The 18,420-nt window shown below is 41.2% G+C and overlaps 1 protein-coding gene across 1 annotated transcript in view; it reads right to left on the reverse strand.

The window, feature by feature from the left end:
* The window catches only part of MICALL1 (MICAL like 1), a 65,371-nt gene that overhangs the window by 22,995 nt on the left and 23,956 nt on the right, over nt 1-18,420 (reverse strand). Inside the window, exons 2-5 of the mRNA XM_070756169.1 lie at nt 12,779-12,827; nt 7,756-7,897; nt 6,036-6,136; nt 466-602 (exon numbers count right to left, since the gene is read on the reverse strand). Coding sequence (XP_070612270.1) covers nt 466-602; nt 6,036-6,136; nt 7,756-7,897; nt 12,779-12,827 — 429 coding nt within the window. The remainder of the gene's footprint in view (nt 1-465; nt 603-6,035; nt 6,137-7,755; nt 7,898-12,778; nt 12,828-18,420) is intronic.

Genomic DNA, 18,420 nt, shown 5'->3' on the forward strand with positions numbered 1-18,420 from the left:
AATAAATTTACTGGACAGAGGCTGAGGCCTAGTGTCCCCAAGCCTGCTGACATAGATGCGTTTTTCAAGTTCTTACGGAAGGCAAGGAGGGTGAGGGCAATGCAAATCTCTGGTGGGAGCTGATTCCAGAGGACCGCCCCCCCCACAGAGAAGGCTCTTCCCATAGGACCCGCCAAACGACATTGTTTAGTTGACGGGATCTGGAGGCCAACTCTGTGGGACCTGACCGGGCGCTGGGATTCGTGCGGCAGAAGGCGGTCCCCCAATTGGAGGTGACCTTATTTTTTCCCCCCTGTTTTTTAAAAAAATAACATGGTAACATAGTAAACTGCCAGGACATCATGGGCTTGAAATGATGGAAAAAGGAAGAAGTGTCCTAAGTTACCGTGGCCCAACTACAGATTTTTTCTTCAGGACTAGAGATGAGAGACCCGTTTTCAGTGGACTTGGATAGGAAGAGCTTACCTGAAACACTGACGATGGTAAAGTTTGCCCTCAACCAAGTAGCGCTGGACCAGATGAACGTGTTGCTGGCAAGCTGCACAAGGGCTGCTAAGGGAAGTCTGCGAGGAATCCTCTGCCAGGCTTTCAATAACACTGTCCTGAGACAACAAGAATTGAGGGGAGAATGTCTCCATGAACTGGGATTTTACAGACCTGAGACCAAGAGCTGGCCTTTCTCGTTAATGATATGAAAGACAGAAAAAAACCCCAAACATTTAGAATAATATTTTTTAAGCCTTCTCTCAAAGTTGCTAGGTCAATGAAGGAATGGGAGGATTTTTTTTTTACAGTGCCTCAAAATTACACTTATAAAATGCAACCCTGAGTGGTTTTGATTTTATTATTATTATTATTATTTATTGGATTTGTATGCCGCCCCTCTCCATAGACTCGGGGCGGCTAACAACAATGATAAAAACAACATGTAACAATCCAATACTAAAACAACTAAAAAACCCTTATTATAAAACCAAACATACACGCAAACATACCATGCATAAATTGTAAGGCCTAGGGGGAAGGAATATCTCAGTTCCCCCATGCTTGACGGCAGAGGTGGGTTTTAAAGAGCTTACAAAAGGCAAGGAGGGTGGGGGCAATTCGAATCTCTGGGGGGAACTGGTTCCAGAGGACTGGGGCCGCCACAGAGAAGGCTCTTCCCCTGGGTCCCGCCAAACGACATTGTTTAGTTGACGGGACTCGGAGAAGGCCCACTCTGTGGGACCTAACTGGTTGCTGGGATTCGTGCGGCAGAAAGCGGTCGCAGAGATAATCTGATTTGAGATGGGCAGAAAATAAGTGTAATAAATAAATAAAATAGATAAATAAAATGCTGATAAAGTGACTTGATGCCATCTGACAACCATGACATGGTATTCCTTTCCGAGCAATTGAGTAATGGTCTGAGACTAAGGGGCTTAGAAGTGTTGCCTTTGTCATGGTCAGACCATTTTCTACTACGGCTTGACTTCCTGGCTCCAATCCTCCCCCGCAGGGAGGCGGAACCAATGAAGATGTTCCGCCCCAGGCGCCTGATGGACCCAGAGGGCTTTCAGACGGCGCTTGGGGTTATTCCAGAGGCACTCGTCCACAGTTCGGCGGAGTCTCTCGCGGAGGCCTGGAACACGGCTGCAGCGGGGGCTCTTGACCGGATTGCGCCTTTGCGACCTCTCCGAGGCGTTAGACCCCGTAGAGCCCCATGGTTCAACGAGGAGCTCCGGGAGTTGAAACGCCAAAAGAGACGTCTAGAGAAGCGATGGAGGAAGAGTAGGTCTGAATCCGATCGAACACTTGTAAGAGCTTTTATTAAGACTTACAAAGTGGCGCTCAAGGCGGCAAGATGCGCGTACCATGCCGCCTTGATTGCATCAGCGGAATCCCGCCCGGCCGCTCTGTTTAGGGTGACCCGCTCCCTTCTCAACCAGGGGGGAGTTGGGGAGCCCTTGCAGAGTAGTGCCGAGGATTTTAACACGTTTTTCGCTGATAAAGTCGCTCGGATCCGGGCCGATCTCGACTCCAATTGTATAACAGAGTCGACTGACAATGAGTCAGTCGAGGTGACTGGGGCACGTACTTGTCCACCTGTCTGGGAAGAGTTTGATCTGGTGACACCTGATGAAGTGGACAAGGCCATCGGAGCTGTGAGTTCCGCCACCTGTTTACTGGATCCGTGTCCCTCCTGGTTGGTCTCGGCCAGCAGGGAGGTGACACGGAGCTGGGCCCAGGAGATTACCAACGCTTCCTTGGGGAGGGGAGTTTTTCCATCACTCTATAAAGAAGCGCTTGTGCGCCCCCTCCTCAAGAAGCCCTCCCTGGACCCAGCCGTACTTAACAACTATCGTCCAGTCTCCAACCTTCCCTTTATGGGGAAGGTTGTCGAGAAGGTGGTGGCACTCCAGCTCCAGCGGTCCTTGGAAGAAGCCGATTATCTAGGTCCCCAGCAGTCGGGTTTCAGGGCCGGTTACAGCACGGAAACCGCTTTGGTCGCGTTGATGGATGATCTCTGGCGGGCCCGGGACAGGGGTTTATCCTCTGTCCTGGTGCTCCTTGACCTCTCAGCGGCTTTCGATACCATCGACCATGGTATCCTTCTGCACCGGCTGGAGGGGTTGGGAGTGGGAGGCACTGTCCTTCAGTGGTTCTCCTCCTACCTCTCTGGCCGGTCGCAGTCGGTGTTAGTGGGGGGCCAGAGGTCGACTCCTAGGTTTCTCCCTTGTGGGGTGCCTCAGGGGTCGGTCCTCTCCCCCCTGCTATTCAACATCTACATGAAACCGCTGGGCGAGATCATCCAAGGACATGGGGTGAGGTATCATCAATATGCGGATGATACCCAGCTTTACATCTCCACCCCATGCCCAGTCAACGAAGCGGTGGAAGTGATGTGCCGGTGCCTGGAGGCTGTTGGGGCCTGGATGGGTGTCAACAGACTCAAGCTCAACCCGGATAAGACGGAGTGGCTGTGGGTTCTGCCTCCCAAGGACAATCCCATCTGTCCGTCCATCACCCTGGGGGGGGAATTATTGACCCCCTCAGAGAGGGTCCGCAACTTGGGCGTCCTCCTCGATCCACAGCTCACATTAGAACAACATCTTTCAGCTGTGGCGAGGGGGGCGTTTGCCCAGGTTCGCCTGGTGCACCAGTTGCGGCCCTATCTGGACCGGGACTCATTGCTCACAGTCACTCATGCCCTCATCACCTCGAGGTTCGACTACTGTAATGCTCTCTACATGGGGCTACCTTTGAAAAGTGTTCGGAAACTCCAGATCGTGCAAAATGCAGCTGCGAGAGCAGTCATGGGCCTACCCAGGTATGCCCATGTTTCACCATCACTCCGCAGTCTGCATTGGTTGCCGATCAATTTCCGGTCACAATTCAAAGTGTTGGTTATGACCTTTAAAGCCCTTCATGGCATCGGACCAGAATATCTCCGAGACCGTCTCCTGCCGCACGAATCCCAGCGACCGATTAGGTCCCACAGAGTGGGCCTTCTCCGGGTCCCGTCAACTAAACAATGTCGGTTGGCGGGCCCCAGGGGAAGAGCCTTCTCTGTGGCGGCACCGACTCTCTGGAACCAACTCCCCCCGGAGATTAGAACTGCCCCTACTCTTCCTGCCTTCCGTAAACTCCTTAAAACCCACCTTTGCCGTCAGGCATGGGGGAACTGAAACATCTCCCCTGGGCACGTTTAATTTATGCATGGTATGTCTGTGTGTGTGACTGTTAGCATATGGGGTTTTTTAAATATTTAAATATTTTAAATTGTCTGATTGCTTATGATTTGTTTTTTTACATGTTGTGAGCCGCCCCGAGTCTTCGGAGAGGGGCGGCATACAAATCTAAGTAATAAATAAATAAATAATAATAAATAATGATTGACACCTTTAAGAAAACCTTCAAAACTTATTTATTCATCCAAAAGCAACTATTTTGTTCAGAGGTGCAGTCATAGCTGGGCTGTTAGCATTTTGGAATGGATGTTTTATTTTTTTGTCATTTTAACATTGAGAGCTGCTGAATATTAATATGGGTTTGATTTATGCTTTCTTTCTTTGTGTGTTCATCAGTCATCCTGAGACAAGTTGTACCCTAAAAATATATTTTACATTTTAAAAAGAAAGCACTATAATTAGAGATATCCTCCCCCCCGCCCCACTTCCATCCAATCATATCCAATTCTCAGAGAAGTCCCTGTGGTTTTCTTGGCAGAACTGGTTTGCCATTGCCTCCTTCCTAGGGATGAGAGAACGTGACTGGCATAAGATATCCCGATGGCTTTGTATTTAAGGCAGCGGTCACCAAACTATAGCCCGCGGGCCGCATGTGGCCCGCTGAGGCCATTTATCCGGCCCGCGGGTGAGTGACACAACACAGCGTTCCATCTAATTTTCTATGAATAAAATGCGGTATTTGGTTAGTAACTAATATCAATCATCAAAAAAGTTGCAAAAGGTTTTTTTTCTAATTTTGTCATCTAGTTACATTCATTTTCTTTTAATTAAATTCCCTCCTTAACGTTCCTTTAAAAGGTACACCAATTATATTTCTAACTTATTAACCATTATGCCAAAGTGCTTCCTTCTTTCTTTATACATTTTTCTATAAGCCAAGAAAACCTAGAATCAGATGTTAATGAAAGAAAATTAAAAACAAAACATAAACATATATGAATTTCAGACTTCTTCCCCCCCCCTCTAAATAGTACATTCCCGTTTTGTTTTTTAATTTAAAATAAGGTATGTGCAGTGTGCATAGGGATTTGTTCATAGGTTTTTTTTATAGTCCGGCCCTACAACATTCTGAAGGACAGTGAACTGGCCCCCTGTGTAAAAAGTTGGGGGACCCCTGATCTAAGGGAAGGGATTAGAAGTTACAGCCTCCCAGTTTCTAGACTGATGCCTTAACCATTGCACCAAACATTATATCCCACTTTTGGATCCTGTGTGCAAATGATATCTGCTTCTTTATGTACAATTTTCTTCACAACCATAAAGCCCTTAAGCCTATTTCTAATCCACATGCATCATTACATTTCAACTCAGTGAATATTTCCTTAATAAAAAGCTTTGTGCTTTTCTGGGCAGGAAACTATGGAGATAAAGCAATCAAAACTAGTAATGTAAACAATTAAAAAGGCTTAGTCTTTACAGGCATCAAAGACTTGTTTTTCTTTGGTTTGGTCCTATGAAACTGTTAATAGTAAAAGTTTCAGACAAAGATTTATTGAAGCGAGGCGGAGGAGGGGAAGCATTAGCTTTCATAGGCACTGCTTCCTGGAACTAGCCAAATCAATGAAGAGTCTTACTATACTGCAACACTAAAGCAATCTTTGATGCAGCTTTTCCTCATGAAGCTGATATGTGATTTGAAATGTACAAACCAAGTCCAACAGGGCTACTATTTCTCTCTGGCAAACGTTTTTACCCCAGTTCCTGGGGCACCCACCTTCCAAAAATTTATCAGTGTTTAATACTTATTTTAATGTAAAATAAATTAAAATAAATAAATGAATTAAATTACTGGTTTTGCAAAAAAAAATATCAGTGTTTAATACTTATTTTAATGTAAAATAAAATAAAATAAATAAATGAATTAAATTACTGGTTTTGCAAATGGGTTAATAAATGAGGTGTGCTAAGTGGCAATTATTGCAACTCAAGTACCGTGGGGCCCTCGGCAACTTGTGTTTGTATAATGCCAGACAGATGATGTAGCATTTATCCAGTTTGTATTGGTGTGTCATACATGGCATGATGAAGGAGGAATGTAACTATAATCATAAAATCCACAGAAAGGCGTTAAGTGATCAACAAAACCCTCAAAAGTAAAGAAGACAGAAGAGGATGAGTTGTTAAATCAGGCACTTCAAATATGCAATGAAATTTCACCTTAATGTATGCCGATTAGTGTACATTCAAAATGACAATAAAGTGATACTAAAAATTGGCCTTTCTTAAAGAACATGGATTCAGAAGCAAGTACCTGAAATAAACTGGAGAGGCAAAGAGAGTTTACAGTTTGATCAAACTTAATACCTGGGACGTAGATGAAGTTTCAAGTACAGGCAAATCTTTCTGAGCTGAGAGAGCTGATGAGGAGGCAACAGCTGGATATTTCATAGGTATGCCGACTCTGGCTGCAAAAATAAAGAAAAAAAGGGAAATTAATCTACGGGGCAATAGATAAGTCAGAAAAAATAAGGTATGGAGTAATTTTTCTCCAGTCAGTTAGGCTTGGGGAAGTTGCCTTTCAGTATATTGTGGTACAGCTACCAATTATTTTGCCAGAGATAAGCATTCCATGTCTTTTGAGGATACAGAAGTACACATATTGTTTTCTACATTTTTACTTGCACTTAGTTCTGTCCTACAATGCTTTACTTCTTCTGGGCAATGAGAAAAATGAAGTAAATTCTGGGTCTCTTGAGTAAAGATCTTGAGTAAAGGAGGGAGCCAGGGTGAAATAAGGAAATAGTCAGAGCACACCTGAGTAGCATTATGGGTTCAAAACCAATATTCCACCCACAACCTTAGGACCAAAGGCAAAGAGGGGACAGAGTCTTTCTACATTCCATTATTTTTTCAGACATATTTGGAAGGAAGACCACAGCCAGCCCTAACATTCATTCATTCATTCATTCATTCATTCATTCATTTATTTATTTATTTATTGGATTTGTATGCCGCCCCTCTCCGCAGACTCAGGGCGGCTAACAACAGTAATAAAACAGCATATAATAATAATCCAATACTAAAAACAGTTAAAAACTCATTATTATAAAAAACAGACATACATACAGATATGCCATGCATAAAATTGTAAAGGCGTAGGGGGAAAGAGTATCTCAATTCCCCCATGCCTGGCGGCAGAGGTGGGTTTTAAGCAGCTTACGAAAGGCAAGGAGGGTGGGGACAATTCTAATCTCTGGGGGGGAGTTGGTTCCAGAGGGCCGGGGCCGCCACAGAGAAGGCTCTTCCCCTGGGTCCCGCCAAGCGACATTGTTTAGTTGACGGGACCCGGAGAAGACCCACTCTGTGGGACCTAACTGGTAGCTGGGATTCATGCAGCAGAAGATGGTCCCTGAGATCATCTGGTCCGGTGCCATGAAGGGCTTTATAGGTCATAACCAACACTTTGAATTGTGACCGGAAACTGATCGGCAACCAATGCAGACTGCGGATTGTTGGTGTGACATGGGCATATTTAGGAAAGCCCATGATAGCTCTCGCAGCTGCATTCTGCACGATCTGAAGTTTCCGAACACTCTTCAAAGGTAGCCCCATGTAGAGAGTGTTACAGTAGTCGAGCCTCGAGGTGATGAGAGCATGAGTGACTGTGAGCAGTGACTCCCGGTCCAAATAGGGCCGCAACTGGTGCACCAGGCGAACCTAAGCAAGGTCATAAAGGGACAGCTAAGGTTTTTGAACACATTACTTATCTTTTTTTTACTGCCATGAGTCAGAAGTGTTACTAATGGGATGGTTCGGTTGGTTATGGTGTTAGTACCCACACTCCACACAAACACCAAACCCAAGAGCTTTTTAAAAATTTCATCCCGCTTACTTTGGGACGTTTACCATAACATTATGGTAAACATTATTAACATTATGCATTCCTGGAAAGTCCACAGCCTCTAGCTAGTATGAGGAGACTAGTTCTGCTACATCAAAGGAAATGAAGGAACTCTTCCTCCTTTATAATTATAATTATAATATATAATTATATATATGTATAATTATCTGTTGAAGCTCTCACCTTGGGTAGGGTTGTTAAAATGGTTGTAATACTGGGACACATATGTCATGATGCTGAGGCAGTCGGGAACTCTCATGGAGACCATATCATTGGGATCCAACAAGGCAGGGATCCCCAGTTCTTGTTCAGCCACTTCAAATGCCTGTCAAAGCAACCAGGAGAGAACAGTTTGTTTATTTATTTATTTATTTATTTATTAGATTTGTATGCCGCCCCTCTCCGTAGACTCGGGGCGGCTCACAACAATAACAAGAACAATGTAAAAAACAAATCTAATAATTTAAAAAACACTAAAAAACCCATTATTAAAAGCAAACACACACACAAACATTCCATGTATAAACTGTATAGGCCTGGGGGAGATGTGTCAATTCAGGGTCGGGGCCGCCACAGAGAAGGCTCTTCTCCTGGGTCCCGCTAAACGACATTGTTTAGTCGACGGGACCCGGAGAAGGCCAACGAGTTGATGGAAGATGACACAGAGGCAGACTCCAGAGCAGGGAACTCCAAATTTGGCAATTTCATGGACTTCAGCTCCCAGAATTCCTCAGCCAGTTGATCCCTGCGCCAGTGGAACAAGATGAGGTGAAAACAAAGGAAGAGAAAAAATACCAAGACAGACATTTGACAGAAAAAAATGTATAAGAATACTGATTATTTCTATTTAATTGAATTAATTTGAATTAATTTTCACTGCACTTAAATGAAATCAAACTTAATTTTGTCCATCATATTATTCACAGGTAGAATAAGGCTCACAAGCCTATAAATCATCACTGATTTATCATTTTGAAAATCACTACAGTATAGCCAGTGTGGCGCAGCAGGTAGAGTGCTGTACTGCAGGCCACTGAAGCTGACTGTAGATCTATAGGTCAGTGGTTCAAAGCTCATCACCAGCTCAAGGTTGACTCAGCCTTCTATCCTTCCGAGGTGGGTAAAATGAGGACCCGGATTGTGGGGGCAATATGCTGGCTCTGTTAAAAAGTACTATTGCTAACATGTTGTAAGCCGCCCTGAGTCTAAGGAAAAGGGCGGCATAAAAATTGAGTGAGTGAGTGAATGAATGAATGAATGAATGAATGAATGAATGAATGAATGAATGAATGAATCAATCAATCAATCAATCAATCAATCAATCAATCAATCAATCAATCAACCAACCAACCAACCAACCAACCAACCAACCAACCAACCAACCAACCAACCAACTAACCAACCAACCAACCAACCAATAAATAAATAAATTCACTTTGCCTGTTAGAAAACAAGGAGTAGGCCATGCTATTCCAGAATATTCAAAATGGCCAGTTATGAAGTGAAACCTTCTATGTTAGGATTATAACTTTGTGCAATGTTGAGAATGTCAGATTTAGGAGATAATTTAGAGCCCGCGTGGACTATAATAAATCAAATCTGGAGGCGATGGATTAAAGCACAGAAACAGCTTTCAAACGAAGTTACTTTTATTAAGAAAAATAAAGAAAATAGCTAATGCCTGTTTCAGGCATCTGAGATGCGTGTTACATCTTTGAGAACAAAAAAAAGGAAGATGGATTCTTCCAAAGAAGAAAGGAAGTGATGCTTGTATGACAGGCAGGATTTTACATCATAATGGGCGGAGCTAACTGACATACACAGTGTTAACTAATTAATTACTGAATGTCTCTGAATATCTCTGGGGCTGGTAATACACAACGTGACAGAGAATGCTCTAAGTTTGAGAGTGGTCTGCATAATCCTAGTTCTTATACCATATTTTGAGACCTTTCATATCAGGTAAGTCATATATAGTATTTCTGCTTAAACATATGTTTGGCTGTAGTCAGAGTGAAACAAACACTGAGCCATAATTAAAAAAATAATAATGATGTAACTGTTGGTGTATCAAGCTATGATTAAGACAACTCAGCTTCAAATTCCTGTTCAGCTACAAAGCTAATAACATGCCCTGGGGCAAATCATCAGCTTTCAGCCTGACTTATTTTGGCACAAATAAAATGGAGACAGCAAATTACAAGCATTGCCTTGATGAAACACAAAAGCAATAAATGAAAAGGTAATAAACATAAAACAAACAAACATATAAAAAGTGATGGAAGGTGGCATATTCTGTTTTTCCCATGTATATCTTGCGGCAGAACCTTTTGCCTCCTTTGAGTTGTTATACACAACACCCTTTCCAGCACTAAAATTCCTGCCCAATCCCCCTCCAAATTTTGAGCGCACAAAAAATTGCTTTTAGAAAATATTATACAACTAAATATCATATTAATTATAAAGACATTATGGTGATATCATACTAATGGACAAATGAAATTACCAAGGCAAAGTGTTTCCAGTCATTAAGCAATTACCAGGGACAATGAGTGAAGCAGAAATAAGAGAGATTAATGATGGTGCAAGATTTGCTTCTTATATAATCCATTACACTAGACCAGTTGGCTGGGGAATTCTGGGAGTTGAAGTCCACACATCTTCAAACGGCCAAGGTTGAGAAACACTGCACTAGACAGAAGGTTGGATTGTTGACCAATTCTCAGCTGAACCAAAGTCTAACTGGATGAATCAACTGGTGTTCCTTAATCTAAGAATGCCAAAGTTTAGCTGCTTTTATGCAAAAGTTATAATGGGTTTGTAATTTATTATTAAAGATATTTTTAACCTTTTTTTAAAGCAAAGCATACAATATACAGTATTAAGAATAACAGCACTAAACTGTAAAAAAAAATAGCAAGAAGTGCATTATTTTTAAAAGAACCTTAAAAACAGATTGATTGATTGATTGATTGATTGATTGATTAATTGATTGATTGATTGATTGATTGGATTTGTATGCCGCCCCTCTCCGTGGATTCGGGCGGCTAACAACAATGATAAAAACAGCATGTAACAATCCAATACTAAAACAACTAAAAAAAACCTTATTATGAAACCAAACATACATACAAACATACCATGCATATAATCCATCTGTGAAAATGCCCATCATAAAAGCGAATATGTTTCCATCAAGAGCCCAGAGACTGAGCATTCACACAAAATGTTGAGACATAAAAACCCGATGCCATAATGTTCATAATGTGCAAAAACAAACAGTATCTTAACTGAAGTTTTAAAAAAGTGTGCATCGACATCTATACATTAAAAAAGTGTTAATATTGCGCATTTCCTCTCACATTAAAACCAGCAACAATTACATCTCAACCTAGTCTATTGCTAGTCAGAACGTTACAATTACATCAGCACTGTTTTCCTAGACTATTATTTGCAGTCTTTGGATAATTTACACTGGCCACAGAGGCAAAATCTAAGCACATTCTTTCACTGTCCCGACAAGCCCATGGTACTGGATTGCACTCTTATATCTGCCAAATTCGTTGTACAAATATGAAATCGACTACAACAATACTGTATGTAAGATTAAACACCTTTAGAATGCAAATATCCTGGGCCTAGAAAGTTTAGAACTAAGACGCCTTAAACAAGATCTAAGTATTGCCCACAAGATCATATGCTGTAATGTCCTGCCTGTCGGTGACTACTTCAGCTTCAACCACAACAACACAAGAGCACACAACAGATTTAAACTTAATATTAACCGCTCCAAATTTGACTGTAAAAAATATGACTTCAGTAACCAAGTTGTCAAAGCGTGGAACTCATTACCGGACTCCATAGTGTCATCCCCAAACCCCCAACACTTTACCCTTAGATTATCTATGGTTGACCTATCCAGATTCCTAAGAGGTCAGTAAGGGGCGAGTACAAGTGCACTAGAGTGCCTTCCATCCCCTGTCCTATTGCTCTCCTATATCTCCTATTCCTTTCTTCTATTCCTATATCTCTTCTTCTATTCTTTCATTGATATGTTCTATTACTATACCTTCTTTTCTATTATTTCTTAGAAATATTTTACTATGAGTATCTCCTCTATAGCCTTCATCATGTATTTTACTATAGATATACTGTATACCCACTAAAACCCTCATTGTGTATTGGACAAAATAAATAAATAAAATAAATAAATATGTTACTTTTCAAGCTGAAAAAAATCTAACTCCTGAAGAACCTTGCTAACAGAGCAACTAGATTAATGATTTGCCAGAAAACTATCACTATTCTAATCCCTCTTCCCTGATACCAACTTCTAGAAAGATTGTGATAGTGAAAGTTAGAAATAGGCTTGCATGAGAAATTAAAATCAACAAGACTACACCGGGTTGGGAAAACGTAAACACTTTTCAGGTTGAGTTTAGCTTCGAGTGGACTTCACACACAAATTTGTGTAGTTCTCTTGTCGGCAATATGGAATTGTGTTGCCACTATTTTTTCCTCGGGTTTTTTTTAGCTTCCCAATCAAGCCCATCGCTCTGATATTCCCAAGAAAATTCACATTAAAGTACTAACCAGCCAATTTATGAACCAGGACAAAGTCAATCTACTGCCATCACTGGCAGAGATACTTTATTGGAAAAGGCTGCACTTAATGAATATTGATTTTAAAAAATGTGGAAATAAGTAACTCAGAAAGTGAGACATTGAAATTTCTCCTCCCCACTTTTCAGAACTGACATTTTATTCTATTTCTCTCGTCTCTACAACTTTAGAACTGGTTAACAGTCATGCTATCCAGACATCTGGAGCGTTATAAATCAACACATCTGGATAACGCCCTGTGAAGCAAAGCTGAATTCATCATAAGAAAAACTTGCTTTTTTTCACCAGCAGATTTCTAGTCATTCATATATATCAGTGTTTCCCAACCTTGGCAACTTGAAGATATCTGGACTTCAACTCCCAGAGTTCCCCAGCCAGCTGGCTGGGGAATTCTGGGAGTTGAAGTCCAAATATCTTCAAGTTGCCAAGGTTGGGAAACACTGATATATAGCATGCAGGGCACTCATTTCATGTAACTAGCACATGGTTTTCACAGCAGATATATTAACTACAGTTGGAAAAAGGGACTAAAAAGCAAGCATGATGAAGTATGATTGCAATGAAGCCAGAGGCCACAACTTACCAAACGATTGTTCTCATATACATTTTCTTTGGACAGGGAAGCAAAGTCCCTGCAAATTGAAAGGAAAAGAAGATTGTCATAAAACAAGTACATTAGATTATACAGCTCAAGGTTGCAATATTTCTCAGTAGCCAACAGTAAAATTTTCAGAGAATAGAGTCTTTGTAGTCCATTCTTTGAACAGTTGAACAAGAAAAGCTTTAAATTGTGGACATTTCAACAACACGTAAGAAAGGAAACTCTTAACTTTAAAACAATCCCAATTGAAGTGTTTTTTAAAAAAAGAGATCTAGCATTAAAAGTATTCTGATTAGCTTTACAGCACTTTCTTTGCAACTTGTCAAAAATATATCCCAATGGGTTCACCTGAAATCTAGGTTCAAAACCATTTTTCAGGGATACACTCAATTTTCTCAATTCCTTTCCACAGTTTCCTTGCATGTGTTTCCACTATGTGAGAAAATCACAAGTTTGATTTAGGGGTAGTGATTTCTGACAGTCTCAAAATGGGTGAACAGTGCAGTCAGGCGGTAGGGAAAGCAAGTAGGATGCTTGGCTGCATAGCTAGAGGTATAACAAGCAGGAAGAGAGAGATTATGATCCCGCTATATAGAATGCTGGTGAGACCACATTTGGAATACTGTGTTCAGTTCTGGAGACCTCATCTACAAAAAGATATTAACAAAATTGAACGGGTCCAAAGATGGGCTACAAGAATGGTGGAAGGTCTTAAGAATAAAACGTATCAGGAAAGACTTAATGAACTCAATCTGTATAGTCTGGAGGACAGAAGGAAAAGGGGGGACATGATCGAAACATTTAAATATATTAAAGGGTTAAATAAGGTCCAGGAGGGAAGTGTTTTTAATAGGAAAGTGAACACAAGAACAAAGGGACATAATCTGAAGTTAGTTGGGGGAAGATCAAAAGCAACATGAGAAAATATTATTTTACTGAAAGAGTAGTAGATCCTTGGAACAAACTTCCAGCAGACGTGGTAGATAAATCCATAGTAACTGAATTTAAACATGCCTGGGATAAACATATATCCATCCTAAGATAAAATACAGAAAATAGTATAAGGGCAGACTAGATGGACCATGAGGTCTTTTTCTGCCGTCAGACTTCTATGTTTCTATGTTTCTATGTTTCTATTGAAAACTGTCAGTGAAGCTAAAATCATGAGATTGTTAAGCTAAATTCAAGAAAAACAGAATACAAGGCAGGAACCAGTATAAAATATACGTATACATCAGAGATGGGCAGCCAAAATTTTTACTGTCACACTGTGGGTGTGGCTTATTTTGTGGATGTGGTTTGATGGTCATGTGACTGGGTAGGAGTGGCTTGCCAGCCATGTGACCAGGTGGGAGTGGCTTGAACGATCATCATCGTTCAAGTGAACTGTTAAGTCCTCGACTTGCAACTTCACCAATGTCGCTCGCTGGAGTGACAATTTGCTTTGCGTTTCCCGCTTTCTCCTTCCTGGGCTGCCCCCTGCCTCAGGCTGGGTAGCTAGGCGAATGGGTGCCGATTAGTTGTTGAGAAAAGAGGGGGGAGGAAAAGGGCCCCCTGCAACTCCTGCCAGTGATGGTCTCCCTGCCACTTTCCAAGGAGTAGGAGGAGGATGTGGAAAGGGATTTAAAAATATTGGAAAGCCAAGGGAGAGTTACAAGGTTATTATTGCCGCACAATGCCTTTTCATCTCAGCTGCAGGTAGAGCGAGGGCTTCGCAAGGGGGGAAAAAACCACAGTCCAGACCTCTTTGACACGGCTCCACTCAGCTTGGCTCAGTTCTCCTTTTTTCCCTGCTGCTGCTGCTCGCTCCTTGCTTTTTTCCTCTTTCTTCCTTCCTGGCCTCAGGAGGTGGCCGTGTGAGGCTGGAGGGGAGCCAGGCAGGAGAGAGGGAAGCTCGTCTGAAGCCAGGAAGGAGGAAAGAGGAAAAAAGCGAGGAGCGCAGACACAGACACAGCAGCAGGGGGAAAAAGGAGAGCCCAGGCAAGACCTGTAATCCCGGAAGTGACTGCCACTGGTCAGCTGGAGCTGGGCATGTAGAAACATAGGAACATAGAAAACTGACGGCAGAAAAAGACCTCATGGTCCATCTAGTCTTCCCTTATACTACCGTACTTTTGTATTTTATCTTAGGATAGATCTATGTTTATCCCAGGCATGTTTAAATTCAGTTACTGTGGATTTACCAACCACGTCTGCTGGAAGTTTGTTCCAAGGATCTTCTACTCTTTCAGTAAAATAATATTTTTATCACGTTGCTTTTGATCTTTCCCCCAACTAACTTCAGATTGTGTCCCCTTATTCTTATGTTCACTTTCCTATTAAAAACACTTCCCTCCTGAACCTTATTTAACCCTTTGACATATTTAAATGTTTAGATCATGACCCCCCTTTTCCTTCTGTCCTCCAGACTATACAGATTGAGTTCATTAAGTCTTTCCTTACAAGACCTTCCACCATTCTTGTAGCCCGTCTTTGGATGTAGCTTCATTTCAACCGGTGGAACTGCATTCCATCCCGTCCTGCTTGCTGCCGACCCCTGATATACATATACTGTAAATAATATGTATATATATATTGCAGAGGGCAGATACATTTTTACAATACACACAGAATACATCAGCATGTCTCTGGTGGGTTCGTTAATAATTCCTAAACATATTTTGAAGAGGGGGAAGCTGATCAAATCCTATTTTGCTAGTATGTATACAATGAGGGCAACAGGACCTGAAAATCAAATAATAACTGCATATAGTTGGAAGTGAGTTTTATGATTATTTACCATATATATGCAGGATCAGCCTTTATTTATCTTTTTGTTTATGTTTACTTAATAGGGAGAGTTAGAATAATTTAAATTTGATGCTAGATCTACTAATAATGATTACACACAACACTACAGAACCTGTACCATTCTTACTGTTACGTAGAAGATCTTATTAACTATTAACTATGGGGCTAAAAATATACATCTCCTTAAGTTTCATTTATGATCCCAGAAATTAGACTTCGGTATGATTTGATACTATTCTGCCTTACAGTCAGCAGTACTTGCTGATGGACTTTATTATATATTTTCAAGTCCATGTTAACTCTTAGTAATCAGATATACTTTCTCCAAGATGATCTGTCCCCAGCCAGGCCTTTCGGGTCTTCTAAAAAAGCATCCTTTGCTGCTGTCATTGAGTCCATCACCATTTATTACTGTAGTTGTCCTTCCTTTTTCCTTTCCCAGCATTATTTATTTATTTATTTTATTTTATTTTATTAGATTTGTATGCCGTCTCTCTCCGAAGACTCGGGGCGGCTCACAACAACAATAAAAAACAGTATAAACAATGGAACAAATCTAATAATAAGAATTATATAAAAAAACCCAACTGTTAAAAAAACATACAACACAAACATACCAAACATAAAATATAAGAAAGCCTGGGGGAGATGTCTTAGTTCCCCCATGCCTGGCGATATAGGTGGGTCTTGAGTAACTTGCGAAAGACAAGGAGGGTGGGGGCTGTTCTGTTCTCCGGGAGGAGTTGATTCCAGAGGGCCGGGGTCACCACAGAGAAGGCTCTTCCCCTGGGGCCCGCCAAACGACATTATGGACTTTGCAAGAGACTTGAATCTTTCCCAGCGTTATGGACTTTGCAAGGGACTTGAATCTTTTGCACAATGTGTTTTAAAGCTGGGGTCACCAAACTGTCAGACCTCAGGGACCACTACATTCATAATTTTAAACCCAGCACCTCAAATGGAAGTCCTTACCTCCCTGAGCAGTTTGCCTAAGGAAAAGTTAGAGGGGGATGCAGAATCAGGGTCAGAAGGCAATCCAAAAATCTAAGATACAAATGTAGGTCATGGTGAAGAAGCAAGAGGGTGTTTTTCACAAGATGCAGTCACACTCACGTAATTGTTCCCAACAAGGGACTGATTGCTAGCAGTGGTTCTAAAATAGAGCCTCTACCAGGTGCAAGGAATTAATTACCAGTGGAAACACCCTTGTGTGGCAAAGAGCTGCTCAGATCTTCTCGGTTCTGCCCTTCATTCAGCCTTATGTGCCTTAGGCCTAGGTAGGAGCAGATCCTGGACCAGAAGTGTCATTCTCTGATGCTTCCAGCTGCTCAAAATGCTCTGCAACCCTATCAGTCCTATGTGTGTCCCTGCTGCTTTCTAAGATGTCCCCTTAGACTCCTTCCAGTTTGACACATTCTGTGAATTTCAGATTGGCTAGAAAACTTGTGAATTTCCATTTGCAACAGTGATTAAAGCATAAGCTTAAGAAACTTCCATATTAAACAGTTTCAACTCATACCCCCAAAACGTCGCTATAGACCACCGCACACCAAGACAACTAGACACAAGAATAGTTTTTCCCCGAATGCCATCCCTCTGCTAAACAAATAATCCCCTCAACACTGTCAAAGCATTCACTAAAGTTGCACTACTATTACTATTAGTTTTTTCTCATCATTCCTATCACCCATCTCCTCATATGACTCTATGACTGTAACTTGTTGCTTGTATCCTTAATATTCTTATTAATATTGTTTCCTGATTGCTTATTTGACCCCTATGACAATCAGTGTGTTGTACCTCATGATTCTTGACAAATGCATATATATATATATATATATATATTTGTTTTCGTAAATTTTCACGGGTATATGTATGTAGATTGTTCTGAGTTCGGGTTTTGCCCTGTGTAATGTTTTGCATGTCTATGCGACGTTTCGGTAAAATCACATTTACCATCATCAGGCTGGAGTTCCAATCTCTGTGTTTTTGCAAATGAATATTAGCAACTGACATTTCTTCTTAGCATGTAGTGTGGGGGTGGAGATTTGCTTTGAATGTAGCAAATAGATTGGGTGACTATGCTTCCGTGATCTGATTGGTTGGTGTAATCATGGTTATAGAAGGAATGGTATGAAGATTATGAAGTGTTTTGTTTAAGTCTGATTTCCAAATATAAAATTCTAAAATCATAATAATTAAAGGATTGACATATTGATTATAATGAAGTTTTTATTTTGTTTAAGGCTGGTTTCCAAATCTCTGGCAGACGTGAGGTATCATCCCGTTTATTTAAACAAAAAGATCTTTTTTCAATTTCAATAGCTTCTAGAGAGATTCTTTTATATAAATTCTCTGTTTTGTGGAGTAATTTAGTTTTTTCAAAGTCAATTTCGTGCCCTGTTCTTTTAATGTGCTGGACAAGGGAGGAGGTCTTCTCCTGTTTCTTGACTGCATTCATATGTTCTGCCATGCGCTGGCTCACTCTTCGGTTAGTTTGTCCAATGTATGTGGCTGCACATGTTTTGCAAGGGATTTCATAGATACCTTGGTATTCTAATTGGATTTTATCTTTGGGGCTCCTTAGGATATTAGATATTTTTTGGTTAGTGCAAAATGAGGTTTTGATGTTATGTTTTTGTAGAATTTTACTAATTTTATCCGTGGTGCCTTTGATGTAAGGAAGGATGGTGGTGCCATTGTCCTGTTCTTGATCTTGTTTTTTGGGGGGTGTCTCTTTATTGATTAGGTTTGTTATTGTTTTCTCTTTGAATCCATTAGAAATTAGTACATCTTTGAGTTTGTTCAATTCAGTTTTTAAGTGCTCATGGTCA

This window comes from Erythrolamprus reginae, chromosome 6, assembly GCF_031021105.1.
Source record: "Erythrolamprus reginae isolate rEryReg1 chromosome 6, rEryReg1.hap1, whole genome shotgun sequence".
NCBI classification, from domain to species: Eukaryota; Metazoa; Chordata; class Lepidosauria; order Squamata; family Dipsadidae; genus Erythrolamprus; species Erythrolamprus reginae.